Source organism: Nilaparvata lugens, chromosome 6 (genome assembly GCF_014356525.2).
Source record: "Nilaparvata lugens isolate BPH chromosome 6, ASM1435652v1, whole genome shotgun sequence".
NCBI classification, from domain to species: domain Eukaryota; kingdom Metazoa; phylum Arthropoda; class Insecta; order Hemiptera; family Delphacidae; genus Nilaparvata; species Nilaparvata lugens.
Genome location: NC_052509.1, coordinates 12,403,981 through 12,419,065, shown reverse-complemented (window position 1 = coordinate 12,419,065; position 15,085 = coordinate 12,403,981). Strand labels below are relative to the sequence as shown.

The 15,085-nt window shown below is 33.6% G+C and overlaps 1 protein-coding gene across 1 annotated transcript; it reads right to left on the bottom strand.

Annotated features, from left to right (window-relative positions):
* Positions 1–10,557: 10,557 nt before the first annotated feature.
* LOC111054657 lies at positions 10,558–14,248 on the bottom strand. Its single transcript, XM_022341721.2, has 2 exons — positions 13,754–14,248; positions 10,558–11,658 (listed from the first exon to the last, which is right to left on the bottom strand). Exons 1-2 carry the CDS (start codon positions 13,891–13,893, stop codon positions 11,385–11,387), a joined length of 414 nt encoding a protein of 137 aa, XP_022197413.2. The 5' UTR covers positions 13,894–14,248; the 3' UTR covers positions 10,558–11,384.
* Positions 14,249–15,085: the final 837 nt, after the last annotated feature.

Sequence of the window (15,085 nt, the reverse complement as noted above, 5' to 3'; positions counted from 1 at the left end):
TAATACACAGGCTTCAATTACCAATTATTTTGCCAGTGCAAAACTGTCCATCAAATTAGAATTGACAGCCGCTAAAAAAGGACAGAAGGTCCTTTCACAACTATAGTGATGTCCACGTTATAATGGCAGTAGAGAGAGATAGGAGAACAGCGTTCACGATTCTTTGTCTAGCCACTGCCTTATTCAATACGACCGGAATCTGTGTTTTTATTGGTATTAGTTGTTGATTTATCTATATATATAAAAGCGAAATGGCACTCACTGACTGACTGACTGACTGACTGACTCACTCACTCACTCGCAGAACTAAAAATCTACCGGACCAAAAACGTTCAAATTTGGTAGGTATGTTCAGTTGGCCCTTTAGAGGCGCACTAACAAATCTTTTGGCGATATTTCTACTCTAAGGATGGTTTTTAAAGGTTTAAAGTTCTTTTAGCATGTATATTCATCTTATTCCAATATCTTAAAATTATAATATTAAAATGTCCATACCATATGTTAATATAGAACTATAATCTAGAGAGAGTACCTCTTCGAAACAGTTGTTAACTGGTAACTAAATTAATAATTTTGTCAGGTTGGCATTAAGTTGAGTTGATTTTGTTAGGTTGGTACCAAGTTGAAGATTGAAATGCATTTATCCAGGACCTCCTAAATACCAATTTATCCAATTAGCCAAAATTAGCGTTTTCTCAGCTTTTCTGCGTTTCCTCACCTTTTTCAATAATTGATGGAAATATATTAAAAAAATCCGTACGGTACACAAGTTTAACTGAGGTGGAAGAATTTTGATCGCCAAAGATACGCCGATATAGTAACAGGTGTTTTTCGTGATCAAATTGACATAATACGTTCAAATTCGGTAGAGGTTCCGCTGAGGTCTACATGCAGGCGAGCGAAGCGAGCCTGACGGCTAGTCTATAATATAATAAAGGAAAGAACTGGCTTATACACGTACGGGATAGGATAATTATGTTTGACGCATCATCACGTCTGAACTACTGGACTGATTAACTTGAAATTTTACATAAAGATTCTTAATTAACCGAGGATGGTTGTAGGCCTATTATCAATTTTCCAAGATTTGATTACGTCAAGTTTTCAGTTTGTGATGTTTTAGAATAAACCCTTGCGGAGCACGGGTTACCTGCTAGTCTGAGCTAATAATCTTGATAATTCTATAAATCATAACTGATTTTGGCAAATCTGATGTAATATCAACTGTACATTATTGTTTGAACTGAATTATATTCAATTAGTATTTGTTGAGGGAATACATTTTTCAATATTTGAATAATTATTTCAATGAATGAGATTTGATATTTTGTTAATTAATTATATTTTTACATCATTAGAACACGATCTGGCAACTTTGCAGAGCTAGAGAAGGATAAGGCTACCTGCTTTGTCGGATGATAGACACGGATAGCAACATCAATTCTAATCAAATACTGCCATTATAACGTGGACCTCACTATAGAAAGACGATTTTTGAAAAGTATGATTGACTGTGAAGTGTCGGAAAAGATTGAATGGGAAGCCATGATATATTATTAGCAAGGAATGCAGACAGTTCGGATCTCACTTTGGAAGAAAGTGGAGTTGGAGAGGAAATGCCTGATGAATCACTACACTAAGGTCCACGTTATAATGGCAGTGTTTGATTAGCAATGGTATTGCTATCCTTGTCTATATAATTCAACAAAGCGGATAACGCTATCTCTCTTTCTCGCTTTGTTATAGATAGTCTTAAACAATGTAGAATATTAATAATAAATTAATTAACAAAATATTTCATCTTAATTATGAAATTATTGAAAAATATAATTTCTTGCTTAATAAAATATAATTGATCATTTTAAATGAGAATGAACAGTTAATCAATAAACCTGTATCAGCTACCGTGTATAGAAGGTATTGTCAAGACAGAGGATCGGCAACGTTGTTCTGCTATCTTTCTCCACTGCCATTATAACGTGGACCTCACTATATACACGATCAGCATCACCTGATTTTCCACTGTGGGTCTTTCCTGTTACTCTGAGATATTCTAAATGAGAAGGGGAATAAAGAGGTAGAATAAGAAGGATACAGAGGAAAAACGTATCACTCATTCTGGTTCTTCTTCTTTTTCTTCTACTTCTTCCCCTCTTTCCTCCTCCAATTATTCTTTTTCTTTATCCAATTCTTTCTCTAATTCTCCTGTCTTCTTCTTCTTCTTTTTCTTCTTCTCCTACCTCCTCCTGCTCTCTTCTTCTTGTCTCTTCTTCTCTTCTTCTTTTTCTTCTTCTTCTTATCTTCTTCTTCTTCTCCTGTCGTATTCTTCTTCCTCCTCCATATAGTCCTTCACCTCATCCTTCCTCATCTTTTTCCTTTCCTTCCTATTCTCTTTATTCTTCTTCCTCTCATTCTTCTGTTTTCTTCTACATTTCTTCTTTTTTCTTTTTCTTCTCCATCTTCTTCTTCTTCTTCTTCTTCTTCTTCTTATTCTCCTACTCCTCCACCGTCTCCTTTTCTTTCTCCTTCTCCCTCCTCTTCTTCTTTTCCTTTTCCTTCTCCTTCTCCTCCTCCTCTTTCTTCTTATTCTTTTTCTCCTTCTCCTCCACAATACAAACTCAAACAAAATTTTTCCTCCAACTAATTCTCTCATCGATTCCATTCAATAAATTGAGTTAAAAAGTCACCAAATCACCGAAATTCTTGTAAGTGTCTTCTCTTGTCATCTTTATCGTCAAGTTTTCTTCGTGTCCTTGACATTTCCATCTAGTTATCCAAAACAGGACGCGGTGTATGAGCAAAGCAAGCCACATTCATTGAAATGTGCGAAAGCAAGTCAGAAATGTCACAATCGAAAAGATCGAACTACATTAAATAATTATCTAAGAAGTGTGTTTCTTCGCTATTGATGAATGATCAGTCGTGTCTGCTGGCTTAGCCAATATAAAATCATCTAAACGAATTTATGTGTTTCATTTTTCCCCGCCAATCTATTTTCTTCTGATATCAAATTTGCAACTCTATGACGTGTGACAACAACAGCTATAAGCTCTCAATACATTTTATTGATTCGAGCTCTCAACTATATTAGTAACTCGTCTACTCTTTCTTATTATTTAATTTTCTTCTTCTTCTTCTTCGTCTTGTTCTTCTACGTCTTACCACCATCAATGTCATTTTTATTTTGTCGTGCTAAAAACTTCTGAAATAATTCCAGTTGGAATAATATTATGTTCATTATAATTGATCAAGCGAAGTGAGGTCTAAGATTCAAGTCGACGGTTTGGCATTTCTCTTAATGTTTAAATGTTTGAATGTTCAAATGTTTATATGTTTATATGTTGTGCATTTAGATTTTCATGAAATTTGACAGGTATGTTCCTTTTTAAATTGCGCGTCGACGTATATACAAGGTTTTTGGAAATTTTGCATTTCAAGGATAATATAAAAGGAAAAAGGAGCCTCCTTCATACGTCAATATTAGAGTGAAAATCAGACTATAGATTTATTCATCATAAATCAGCTGTCGAGTTGACTATCTCAATGTAACTTGGTAAAAAATTAGCAGCTGTGTAGACTATAAATTGCATGCCTCATTGAATGCAATTTTTATGCACTATTAAAATTAGGATGCAAAGAACTTATAACAGCTCGTCTGGGCGCCTAGATGTTTTCTGGTTTTCTCGCGCAAAACTCCGGAAAGCGTTATATGATAATTAAATCTTGTGTAACCATGATCTGATCAAATAAATAGTTAGTTTATCAGTTTGGATGTGCTTATGGTTTGGGACGTCGTTATAACTGCGCGAGATCTACTGTTCACAGAACTACTAGAATCATGATGTTGAACCCACTGTTGCATGAAGCACTATCAAATCACACATCATGGGCCGGTTTCCGAGCTAAGGATTTAGCTAAGTTCTAGACTTTAAAGAGCTGGAGTCAGAAAATTGACTTTTCGAAACGGGGGTGTAGTCGTAGTTTTCGTGATAATCTTTATTTTCTCATTTCTATAATTGGAAACGTTTATCCTTGACTAAATAAAACATTCCTTAATAATTCAAAATACCTGAAACTTTACACTATTTTCTCTTCATTTTATTTTGTTTTCAATTTTCTAGTTTTTCGAAATATAATTTAAAAACTGTTAGTCGTTTTATATCTAGGCACAATCTAATGTGATTGAAGAAGAGCATCAACTTTTCCCACATTATATAAAATAATTATTGTATAGAAAATTCAAGCTCATTATAGCAGACAAATTCAGACCCAATCTACATTATAATACGTGATGTCTACATCATATATTTGCTTTTATATTAAATGTCAAACGATTCTTCTCCTATCCACTACTTGTGGTTCACTTCTTCTTCTTCTTCTTCTTCTTCTTCTTCTTCTTCTTCTTCTTATCTTCTTCTTCCTTCTTCTTCTTCTTCTTCTTCTTCTTCTTCTTCTTCTTCTTCTTCTTCTTCTTCTTTTCTTCTTCTTCTTCTTCTTCTTTTTCTTCTTCTTCCTCTTCTTCTTCTTCTTCTTCTTCTTTTCTCTTTTTCTTCTCCTTCTTCTTCCCTTTCTCTACCTCCACCTTCTCACCGAATTCTCAGTGGATGTTACCATAGAGAAGAGTTCCCTTTATATTTCAGTCAAGTTGTGTTGATGATATTTGCTTGCAAAAGTAATGAAATGGGGAAAATATATCCTAAACTATATTCACTTACATAATAATGATAGTAGATAGCGCTGGAGAAAAGGTCACCCTACTGTGCAGATAGAACAATTTGCATTCCAGAATAGAGCAGATGGAATAATTTACATTCCAGAATCGACCGAGCATAAGGCAGGATAGACAGTGGACAGGCTAGGCTAGTTTCATACTACAGTGAAGTCCACGTTATAATGGCAGTGTTTGATTAGCAATGGTATTGCTATCCTTGTCTATCATTCAACAAGGCGGATAGCGCTATCTCTTTCTCGTTTATTTGCTATGCTGCTAGATCGACTTTTAACAATGTAGAATTAGTAATATATTAACAATATATTTCATCTCAATTATGAAAATTCGTTATGAAATTTTGAAAAATATAATTTCTTGTTTAATAAAATATAATTGATTATTTTAACCGAGAATGAACAGTTAATATTACATCAATGTACCTGTATCAGCTACCTTCTATAGAAGGCATTGACAAGACAGAGGATCGGCACCGTTGTTCTGCTATCTTTCTCCACTGCCATTATAACGGGGACCTCACTATAGTTTCAGAGTAGACTATAACTCATGTCTTGAATCGAGCCTGACTGTTTTAGAAACTTTAGAACTTTCTGACCTACGGAAAAATAATGTTGAATCAATAGATTATAATCCTTGATAAGGGAGTTCCAGCATAGAATCAAAGAATTATCACTGTATAATAAATTATTTGAAATAACCAGTGAAAAACTTTATCAAAAAAAAATGAACTAGGGACTTCTACTGCAAATATTGACCGAAGAACTAAATAATAGCGGAAGGAATTTGAAAAAATTAAACTGCCCAAATTTAAGAATATGTTCAAAAGAGAGACTCCATTTTCAGAAACGTTTAGCAAACTCTGTATAGTGAGGTCCTCGTTACAATGGCAGTGGAGAAAGATAGTCGAATAGCGTTCAATATTCTCTGCCTTGACACTGCTTTCTATAGAAGGTAACTGATACCAGTATATCTGATGTAATATTAACTGTTCATTCACGTTTATAATAATCAATTCATTTATTCATTCATAGACAATAGATACACATCCAGGTTTAAACAACAGGCATTCAGCCAAAACTGCTTTCAACCATACTTTGAAATAAACAGTCCAGAGGTTATGTTGAGTGCATGATTTGATTAATTCAAACAATTAATTTATTCGTCAAGAAAATATATTTGTCAATGATTGAATAATACATTTTCATAATTGAGATTCAGCTCTACATTATTACTTTCCTTGCCCTATTACCACAGGTAAGGAAAGTATTGCTTTCCGAAAAAAATTAAGGTACCCCAATTTCTAAATTTCTATACGTTTCAAGGTCCCCTGAGTCCAAAAAAGTGGTTTTTGGGTATTGGTCTGTATGTGTGTGTGTGAGTGTGTGTGTGTGTGTGTGTGTGTGTGTGTGTGTGGTGTGTGTGGTGTGTGTGTGTGTGTGTGTGTGTGTGTGTGTATGAGTTATTTGCGTCTGTGTACACGATATCTCATCTCCCAATTAACGGAATGACTTGAAATTTGAAACTTAAGGTCCTTCCTCTATAAGGATCCGACACGAACAATTTCGATCAAATGCAATTCAAGATGGCGGCTAAAATTGCAAAAATGTTGTAAAAAACAGGGTGTTTCGCGATTTTCTCGAAAACGGCTCCAACGATTTTGATCAAATTTATACCTAGAATAGTAATTGATAAGCTCTATCAACTGTCACAAGTCTCATATCTGTAAAAATTCCAGGAGCTCCAGGAGCTCCATGAGCTCTATGCAAAGTTTGATTTTAGATTTCCAATTATCAGGTCTCGGATATAATTTAAACTGAAAATATTGAGTGGAAAAGATTGAGCATGAAAATCTCTTCAATTAATGTCTTGTAACATTTTCACCTGAAATTGAGAATAAGCTTGAAATTTGAGAAATTGTTGATTATTCAATTACAAACTGTTGGCAACTGTTGATTCTATTAAATCATTCACTATGAAGAGATAGCAGAGAGAGAGAGTGAGAGAGAGAGAGAGAGAGAGGGGTGAAGGTGAGTTTTGGATAGGAAAATAGAGAGAAAGATTGTAATGAAAGGAGAGGATTGGGCGATGAAAATTATAAAAATTCCAAGATGGAAAATGAAAGATTACACAGATACCCTTCCTCAACTCCTTCTTCCATTCAGGGTTAAGGTATCTCTGCCTGTTTCAAACCTCATATTCATCCATCTCTGGCAGTGGCATGGCAGAGATTCGACAACATTGTTCTCCTATCTTTCTCCACTGTCATTATAACGTGGACCTCACTATAGTCATCATCGTCGATAATGCATTATTTAAGCACTGAATGAATCACTTGAAATCCCAATAATTGATTGATTTGTTCCATTTTTCAAAACACGATTTCACAAATTGGTGACATAACACGGTAGAAATCGACTAATAAATTATCAAAGATCCTTGAGTGATTCACTGAATTTTCAACAAGCAACAGCGTAGCATGTGTTTTGCGGTCGACATTCCAGAACGGAACCGACTTCCTGTCGCTGAATCAAAGCTGATTCGCATTGACAACTAACGATGAAGGAATTTACAGCAAAACAAACAAGTAAAATAAATAAAAACAATATAAAAAATGAAGTATCCTTTTCTTTTAAACATTTTAAAACTTTAAAACAAACTAAAAAAAACTTGAAACTTCGAATAAATATAATATTCATTTATATTTGAGACTGGCAGGTAACCCGTGCTCCGCAAGGGAATAATTAAAAACTTGACAAACTGATAACTTGACCTACTGGAATCTTTAAGTATTAAAAATAGTCCTATAACAATCCTTGGTAAATTAAGAATCTACAAGCAAAATTTCAAGTTGATCAGTCCAGTAGTTCACATGTGATGATGCGTCATTCGTGAATTTCCTATCCTGTACGTGTATAAGCCAGTTCTTTCCTTTATAGATTTAAAATAAATATTGATCATAGAATCGAGAATGTTCATTAGATCAGAGATGACATACCGATATAATTGAATCACAAGTATATCTACTTTATAGTGAGATCCACGTTGTAATGTCAGTGGAGAAAAATAGAAGAACAGTGTGGTCAAATTTATTATTTAATCACAGAATTGGATGTAGAATATCTACATCTCAATATGAATATCTCAGAAGTGCTGAAAAATATTCAGGTTTGAAGGATTGAAAGATTGAAATTCAGTTTCCTTGAAGAGATTGAAAACATAGCGAAAATATGGTTCTCTTTTGAATGTCACTTCCTTAAAAATTATGGGATGTGTTGATGAGTGAGAATCCTACTTCAAAATAACAGGGAGGATGTCTTCTTTTCATTGGTGTCTAGATAATTTTTATATCGTAGTTATTATTTAATTAATAATATTATGTTCGTCAATGTTCCAGTGGAAAACATGAAGTTTTCGACATGCTAACATTTTTTGTTTCCAAAGATAAGTGCATAGTGTGAGCGAGAAAGTTTGCTAGAAATAATTGAAATAATATCAATAATTATTAATTTTCAATTATTGTGAACCAAGTTCGGAAGAACGTATTTTGGCCTTTTATGAGTTTCAAAGTCAAGGATAGAGATTAAATGGTGTACCACCATATGCTATCAATAGCTGGGACCAACAAAAACAAAATAGTCTACAGAATGCCTGGAAAATTAAGCATCTGCAAGCAACATGATTCTATAGTGAGGTCAACGTTATAATAGCAGTGCTTGATTAGCAATGATATTGCCATCCTTGTCTATCATTCAACGAAGCGGATAGCGCTATCACTTTTTCGCTTATTCTGTTGTTACTATATCGTTTCTCAACAATGTAGAATTACCAATTATTTAACAAAATAGTTCATCTCAATTATGAAAATTCAATTATTGAAAAATATAATTTATTGCTAAATAAAATATAATTGATTATCTTAAACGAGAATGAACCGTTAATATCACATTAATAAACCTGTATCAGCTACCGTCTATAGAAGGCATTGACAAGACAGAGGATCAACAACGTTGTTCTCCTATCTTTTTCCACTGCCATTATAACTTGGACCTCACTTTAGTGAAAATTTAATACACTTGCACTGGAAAAGGCACATGACATGCTCATTTATCATATTTCTACATTGTTGAAAACAATCTGGCAACGTTACGGAGCTGGAAAAGGAGAGCGCTATCTGCTTTGTTGAATGATAGACAAGGATAGCAACATTGGCGAAATAAGGCTAAGTTTGTTGAGGCTTTGTTCTAGAGACCGCATTGCATTGTCCAGGCTCATAATATTTTTTAGGCTCATAAACAGGCAGGCTTGCCTGCCTATTGCCTATTCTCCATTGTTCTCCGGTCACTCTTTCACATTGCGTGTTCTTCTAAGGTGCTAAGGTACTTTCTAGGCGTGCTTTCAGGACTTTCTTAGTCTTTCTAAGACTGGATATGAGTCGTAAACAAACTTGCTCAATAAGACTGATACTAGTATGTGTGTAGAAATAGGCTACTATTTTTATAGAGAGGTATATTTTCTATCCTATACTATCAAACGAGCAACTTCTGTTTATATGTTTAGATATTTAGATGTTTGGATGTTTAGATGTTTGGGTGTTTAGATGTTTATATGTTTGTATTTCACCGGATCTCGAAAACGGCTCCAACGATTCTCTCGGAATTCAGAACATAGTAGGTTTATAATATAAAGATTCGATTGCACTAGGTCTCATCCCTGGGAAAACTCGCTGAAGGACATTAAAAGGATAATTATTATTCATCATTGGAAAAGCAGCTGATAATAGTTATTTTGACGTCTGTTGGTGATGGAAGTGAGTGAGCGAGTTCATGTGTGTAGGACTGTGTCAAAATTATGACTCAGCTGTTGAACTTTTGTAATCATTCAATCGGGTACTTAGTGCCAGTTGCAAAAAAGCTGGGTTATTTTCAATCCTGATTAACTCCAGTAGATCCATCTTTTTGAAATGGTCTTCTCTGATTTGGTTCACGTGAAGTCAATCAGGATTAAAATTCAACCGCTTTTGTGCAACTGGGCCTTTGTGAGGAGAATTTTTGCATTCCTCTGGGAATCAATATCGATTTACTGTGATTAGATAGAACATTTCTGTATGAATGTTATTATAATTTCTTCTTTCGTAATACATTTTTTATGCTTTTGTACTCCAGAGCGAAGCTCGGTCCCCAATATTGATATAATAAAGAGTAGAATTGGCATTTACATACATGTAAGGGATGGAGAATTCTCAAAAAATTATGCATCATCACGTCTGAACTACTCAACTGATTAACTTGAAATTTTGCATATTGATTCTTAATTTACCGAGGATGGTTATAGTCCTATTTTGAATTCTTCAAAATTCCAGATTTCCATCATGTCTGAACTACCATAGAGTAAAGATAGCATGATAAGATATCCCATGGTATAGGGCGTTTATGGTCCAAATTTCACTGTTAACTCTAGCCTATAGTCCTAATACTTATTTTTCTTGAAGCTATGTGACGCTGGTAGTCGCTCATACTGTGCCGTTCTTACACTCTTACCCGGCCAAAACTGTATAAATAGATAGTAGTCGACAGTAATCGGCTTGAGTTAACAAAACATCGGTTTGAAATTTGGATCATGAACGACCTATGCCATGAAATATCGTCTTATGCTATCTTTTCTCTTTGGTATAACTTGATCACGTTTTAACATTGAGAACCAAAACCCAATTCCATAACTGTAGATTCTTCTTCTTCTTCTTCTTCATATATTTAAAAGAAGCAGAAGAAAAAGAACTGTAAATGATAACAAAAACAATCAACCATTAAGAAGATGGATTAAAGTCAAAATCCACTAGAAAAATACACTATTTATTCCAGAATATACTTATAATTTATAATATTGGTGATTCTAAAAACACTCTTAAAAATTTATAATGTAGTTATGTTCCCTGTTATTGCAACACTTGTTCTCTCGAATACATTTTGAATGAAATTAATCACAAAATTCTTGAAAGATCTTCACTAATTTGATTCATCTTTGTTTCGCTTGTATTCCAGATACATTATTTGTTGTAAATTCTCGAAAAATACACGGGAGAAAGGACTACATGAAGACAAAATATCTTATTGCCTCTCTTTGTAATATTTTTTTGGAAAAATAAATTTATTTTTCATTTTCAAATAAGCGGTCTCATGCAAGGTCAAGGTAACGTGTTCATGACCTTGAAATAAAACCTTGAATTTATTTAACTTGCAATTTAGATGGTAAAATTGTGGTGATAGACTGTTGTGTTTCACTCTGACGCTTGTCATAAGACCGCAAAACAATTGTCACAGAAAACATTATTTTTGATTATTTTCAATTTCAATTTCAATGATATTGTTTTTTCGAATTTGTATTCACGAAGTGGATGTATGTATCTATGTTCAATTCATATTAATAGTTTTCAATAATATTTGAAGAATACTTTTCACCAATTTTGTTTTCATCATCTAGGTTTGATGTTGTTTTGTACTATTTGTTTCAATATCCATCCTACTACTTCTAACAAGTCATCATTGTATGACAGAGATTCTACTCTCATTTGTGGAAAACTATTTGAGTTTATGAAAGTTTTTTGTGATTTTTTGATTAGTTCTCAATGTTCCATTGTTGAATTTCCATATTTCAGCTATTATTCTTTCGTGTTTTTTGCAGCCTGCTCATTTTTGATGTCGTTTTCAAGCCGATCGCAGAGTTTCATCATTGTAATGTAAGCGGTGGAAGGACATAGGGCAGGACCACGACTGCTCAAAGCAGGATTTACAAATCTTCTTGTCCTTTGTTCCTGATTGTTCTCTCTTCCTCCTCCTCCTACTCCTCTCCCTCCTCTCCGCATTCCTTGGTGATTCGAAGAAGAACCGTCCAAAGGATAGACAAACTGTTTTCTGGTTACATTGTTTGTTTGCCTATGGTAGAGAATGAAATACAAATAGAAAATTATTGAACAAATTACTGGAAAAAATAATACAAGAGATTCAGAAGATTCTGAAATCTACTAGATCTATCTAGTCTGGTCGCCAAACTTATGAGCATGTAGCTTCAATAGCATTCATAAATCTTCTAGTGAGCTACCAAAAGATATTAGACTGAAGAAAGTACGGTACGCGAAATGAAATTTCCACACTTTTATTGCCTATTAAGATACATTTCTATTGTTGAAATCTACTTATCTCATGGCAAAACGTATAACAAAAGTTGAAATGTACATTTCAATGAGAGCAGTGGAACTCTTTTGGTCATCAAATATTTTCTTTGTAGTATATGTTGTAGCCGACATTCTGATGCAGTTGTTCATCAGTCAGTCTATTCATATATAGATTTTTCATGAATTTCATACTTGAAAAAGATGCTTTACACAAGTAGATAGAGCTGAACATAGCTTTCAAACTCAATGCAACTTTATAAATTAATCAATTCATTTATTTCACAAAAATAACAAAATAATATATAAAAATGTAAAATAAAAGTGGACAACCCTAGGCATAAGCCCAATTGGGGTGTGCTACTCCTAATAAAACACTGAAAATACTCAGAGAAGTAAGGTCGCTCCGCTCTATAAAGAAACTTCGCATAATAAATCATAACAAAAAAAAAATACTTTTTTTCTGCTACGGTTGCCCATGAGATGAAAACAAGGATGAAATACTTACATTATGATAAATAAAAGGTATATAGAGATAAAACTAAAAATAGAAAATTTACAATACAAAATGCAACTTGAATAATATTCGAATATTTTTCTTTGGGCACTTGAGGCCAAATATTGGTTGCCAACCCAAGCATTTCTGTGTGCTTCCAAAAACTACACCACGAGCTACCGGTAGCTCGCGATCGACTGTTTGGCGACCACTCTAGTCTGTATAAAATGAGTTGAGACTAAGAAAATATCCATGTTGCCAAATTTCAATCTTTTCATTCAAGCCTATATGACAGAATGTAATCAATTGACAACACAGTCGATGCAGAGTCGTAAATTTGAATATATTATGCAGTGATATTATGGGTTTGCATGAAAAGATGGACACAATTGGCAACACGGATATTCACTTCAAGTTTCAACTCATCTTATACAAACTAGAGATATTCTAGATAGGAGTTTCTGGAAATTCTAGAACCTTATGTAAAGTTGTATATATTTGCAGAGATATCAGGGACGATTATTGGTGAAATAAGGTACCAGCATTAATAAATAGAAACTCTACAACAATATTCAATTTAAAAATATAAACTATATTTTTTGTTTTTAATCAATTAAATACAGCAGTTTCAAATGATTCCAAGGTGAGTTTACAAATCAACAAAATGTTACCCACGAAACAATTTTCTACAAGTAGGTTTCATCCTTCTTGTTAAATACCAATTTGCTGTTCCGAAATGTAGAGAACCATAATGGGAAACTTGTTGCCAAAAAAATTGTCTGGAGAGCGTAGTTGACGTAGAGGGAACAAACTGTTATCAACTTTCTTAGTGTTTCATTCCCCATACTTAGTAGGAAACAAAAATTTTGTTGCAAACAAATATTTCCACGAGTTGACAAAATGTGGCTATGTGCTTCAGTTTTAAAGAAAGTGCCATCGAATTGCCGCAATATTTTGGAAACTCAGTTGGCAAATGCGGTGTTGTCGCGGCCTCAGTTCACGATTGATTTTAACCTGTGGAAATTCTTACTTTTAATAAAATTTTTGGCTAAGTGTACGTCCAGTGCCAAAATACCTTTCATCAAATTTTTGGTTGGGATCGATTAAGTATGTTATTTTGAGCACAAAATTAGAAAAATTAAACGGCGTTATTGTTATTAAAATAAAGTGTATTTAGTGTATTCAGTGAAAATAAATTAATTTAAAAATTTGAAAGTCTGAAAGACTGTTCATAAAATGCAATTAACTTCAAAAAAATATTCCAAAGTTCAGTTAGATGTAAATATGCAAAGTGAAGTATTCCCATATTATGTAACTTGAACTAGAGTCAGATAAAGACATTAAATCATGAAAGAAAACATACTTGAGATTCAGACTTCTTGTGAGATTCAAAACTTTCATAAGAGTTTCCCGTCTTCTTTCGTTGACATCTTCGGTGCAAATTTCGGCAATTCCTTTGGGCTTGGGAGGTGGTGGTGGTCCATATCTATTTCCTTTATACATCTTCAACAAATTTCGTTACAAGAATTTCACAAAACTACAAATTTTTCCATATTTTTGAATGATGCAGCTTGACGTTTCTCAATACACTGATTTGATCAGTTTTTCATGTTTGGTTTCTTCTTATCACTTGCCAATCATCTGATTGAACCAATATAACTTGAATTATTTATTTAATTATTATTTTGTATAATATTTGATAATGTATAATATTATTATGCTATATTCATTCAATTATACTTTTTCTGAATCTTGATGACCTTGAAACTTTAATAATTGCTTTAGAGAAAGGAGAAGGCCTAATATTCATAACACAGGGAAAATATTCCTGCAGAGAAGGGTCTATAGCGAGGTCCACGTTATAATGGCAGTGAAGTAAGATAGCAGAACAAAGTTGCCGATCCTCTGTCTTGTTAATGCATTCTATAGACGGTACCTGATTCAGGTTCATTGATTTAATATTAACTGTTCATTCTCGTTTAAAATAATCAATTATATTTTTCAATTATTTCATGATGAATTTTTATAACTAAGATGAAATATTTTGTCAATTAATTGTTAATTCTACATTGTTAAAAGACGATCCGGCAACAGAGCAGAGCGAGAAAGAGCTAGCGCTATCCGCTCTGTCGAATGATAGATAAGTACAGCAATACCATTGCTAATTAAACACTGCCATTATAATGTGGACCTCACTATAGTCAGATATTTAAATCTTTGTAGGCTATGTTTGTATTTCCAACGAGCCTCAACTAATCTTCAAATATATGTGATATAATAAAGGGAATTTGGCTTGCACACGTATGGGATAGGAAATTCACGAATGACGCATCATCACGTCTGAACTACTCGACTGAAAATTTAAATTTTACATATAGATTCCTAATTTACCGAGGATGGTTATAGTCCTAACTCTTTAATATTCCAGTAGGTCAAGTTTTCAGTTTGTCAAGTTTTCAATTAGAAGCACGGGTTACCTGCTAGTGTATTCTAATTATTACCTTGGTCAAAACTTGTGGAAAGCCAGTGATTGTTAGACTTTTCCTCAATTGAGTTACTATGAAAGTGGATCTTGTATCAAAAATATTGATAGAGAACTGAAATCAAATTGATACAGTACTGAGATCAAATTGATACGGTACTGAGATCAAATTGATACAGAATTGGGATCAAATTGATACAGACTGAGATCTAA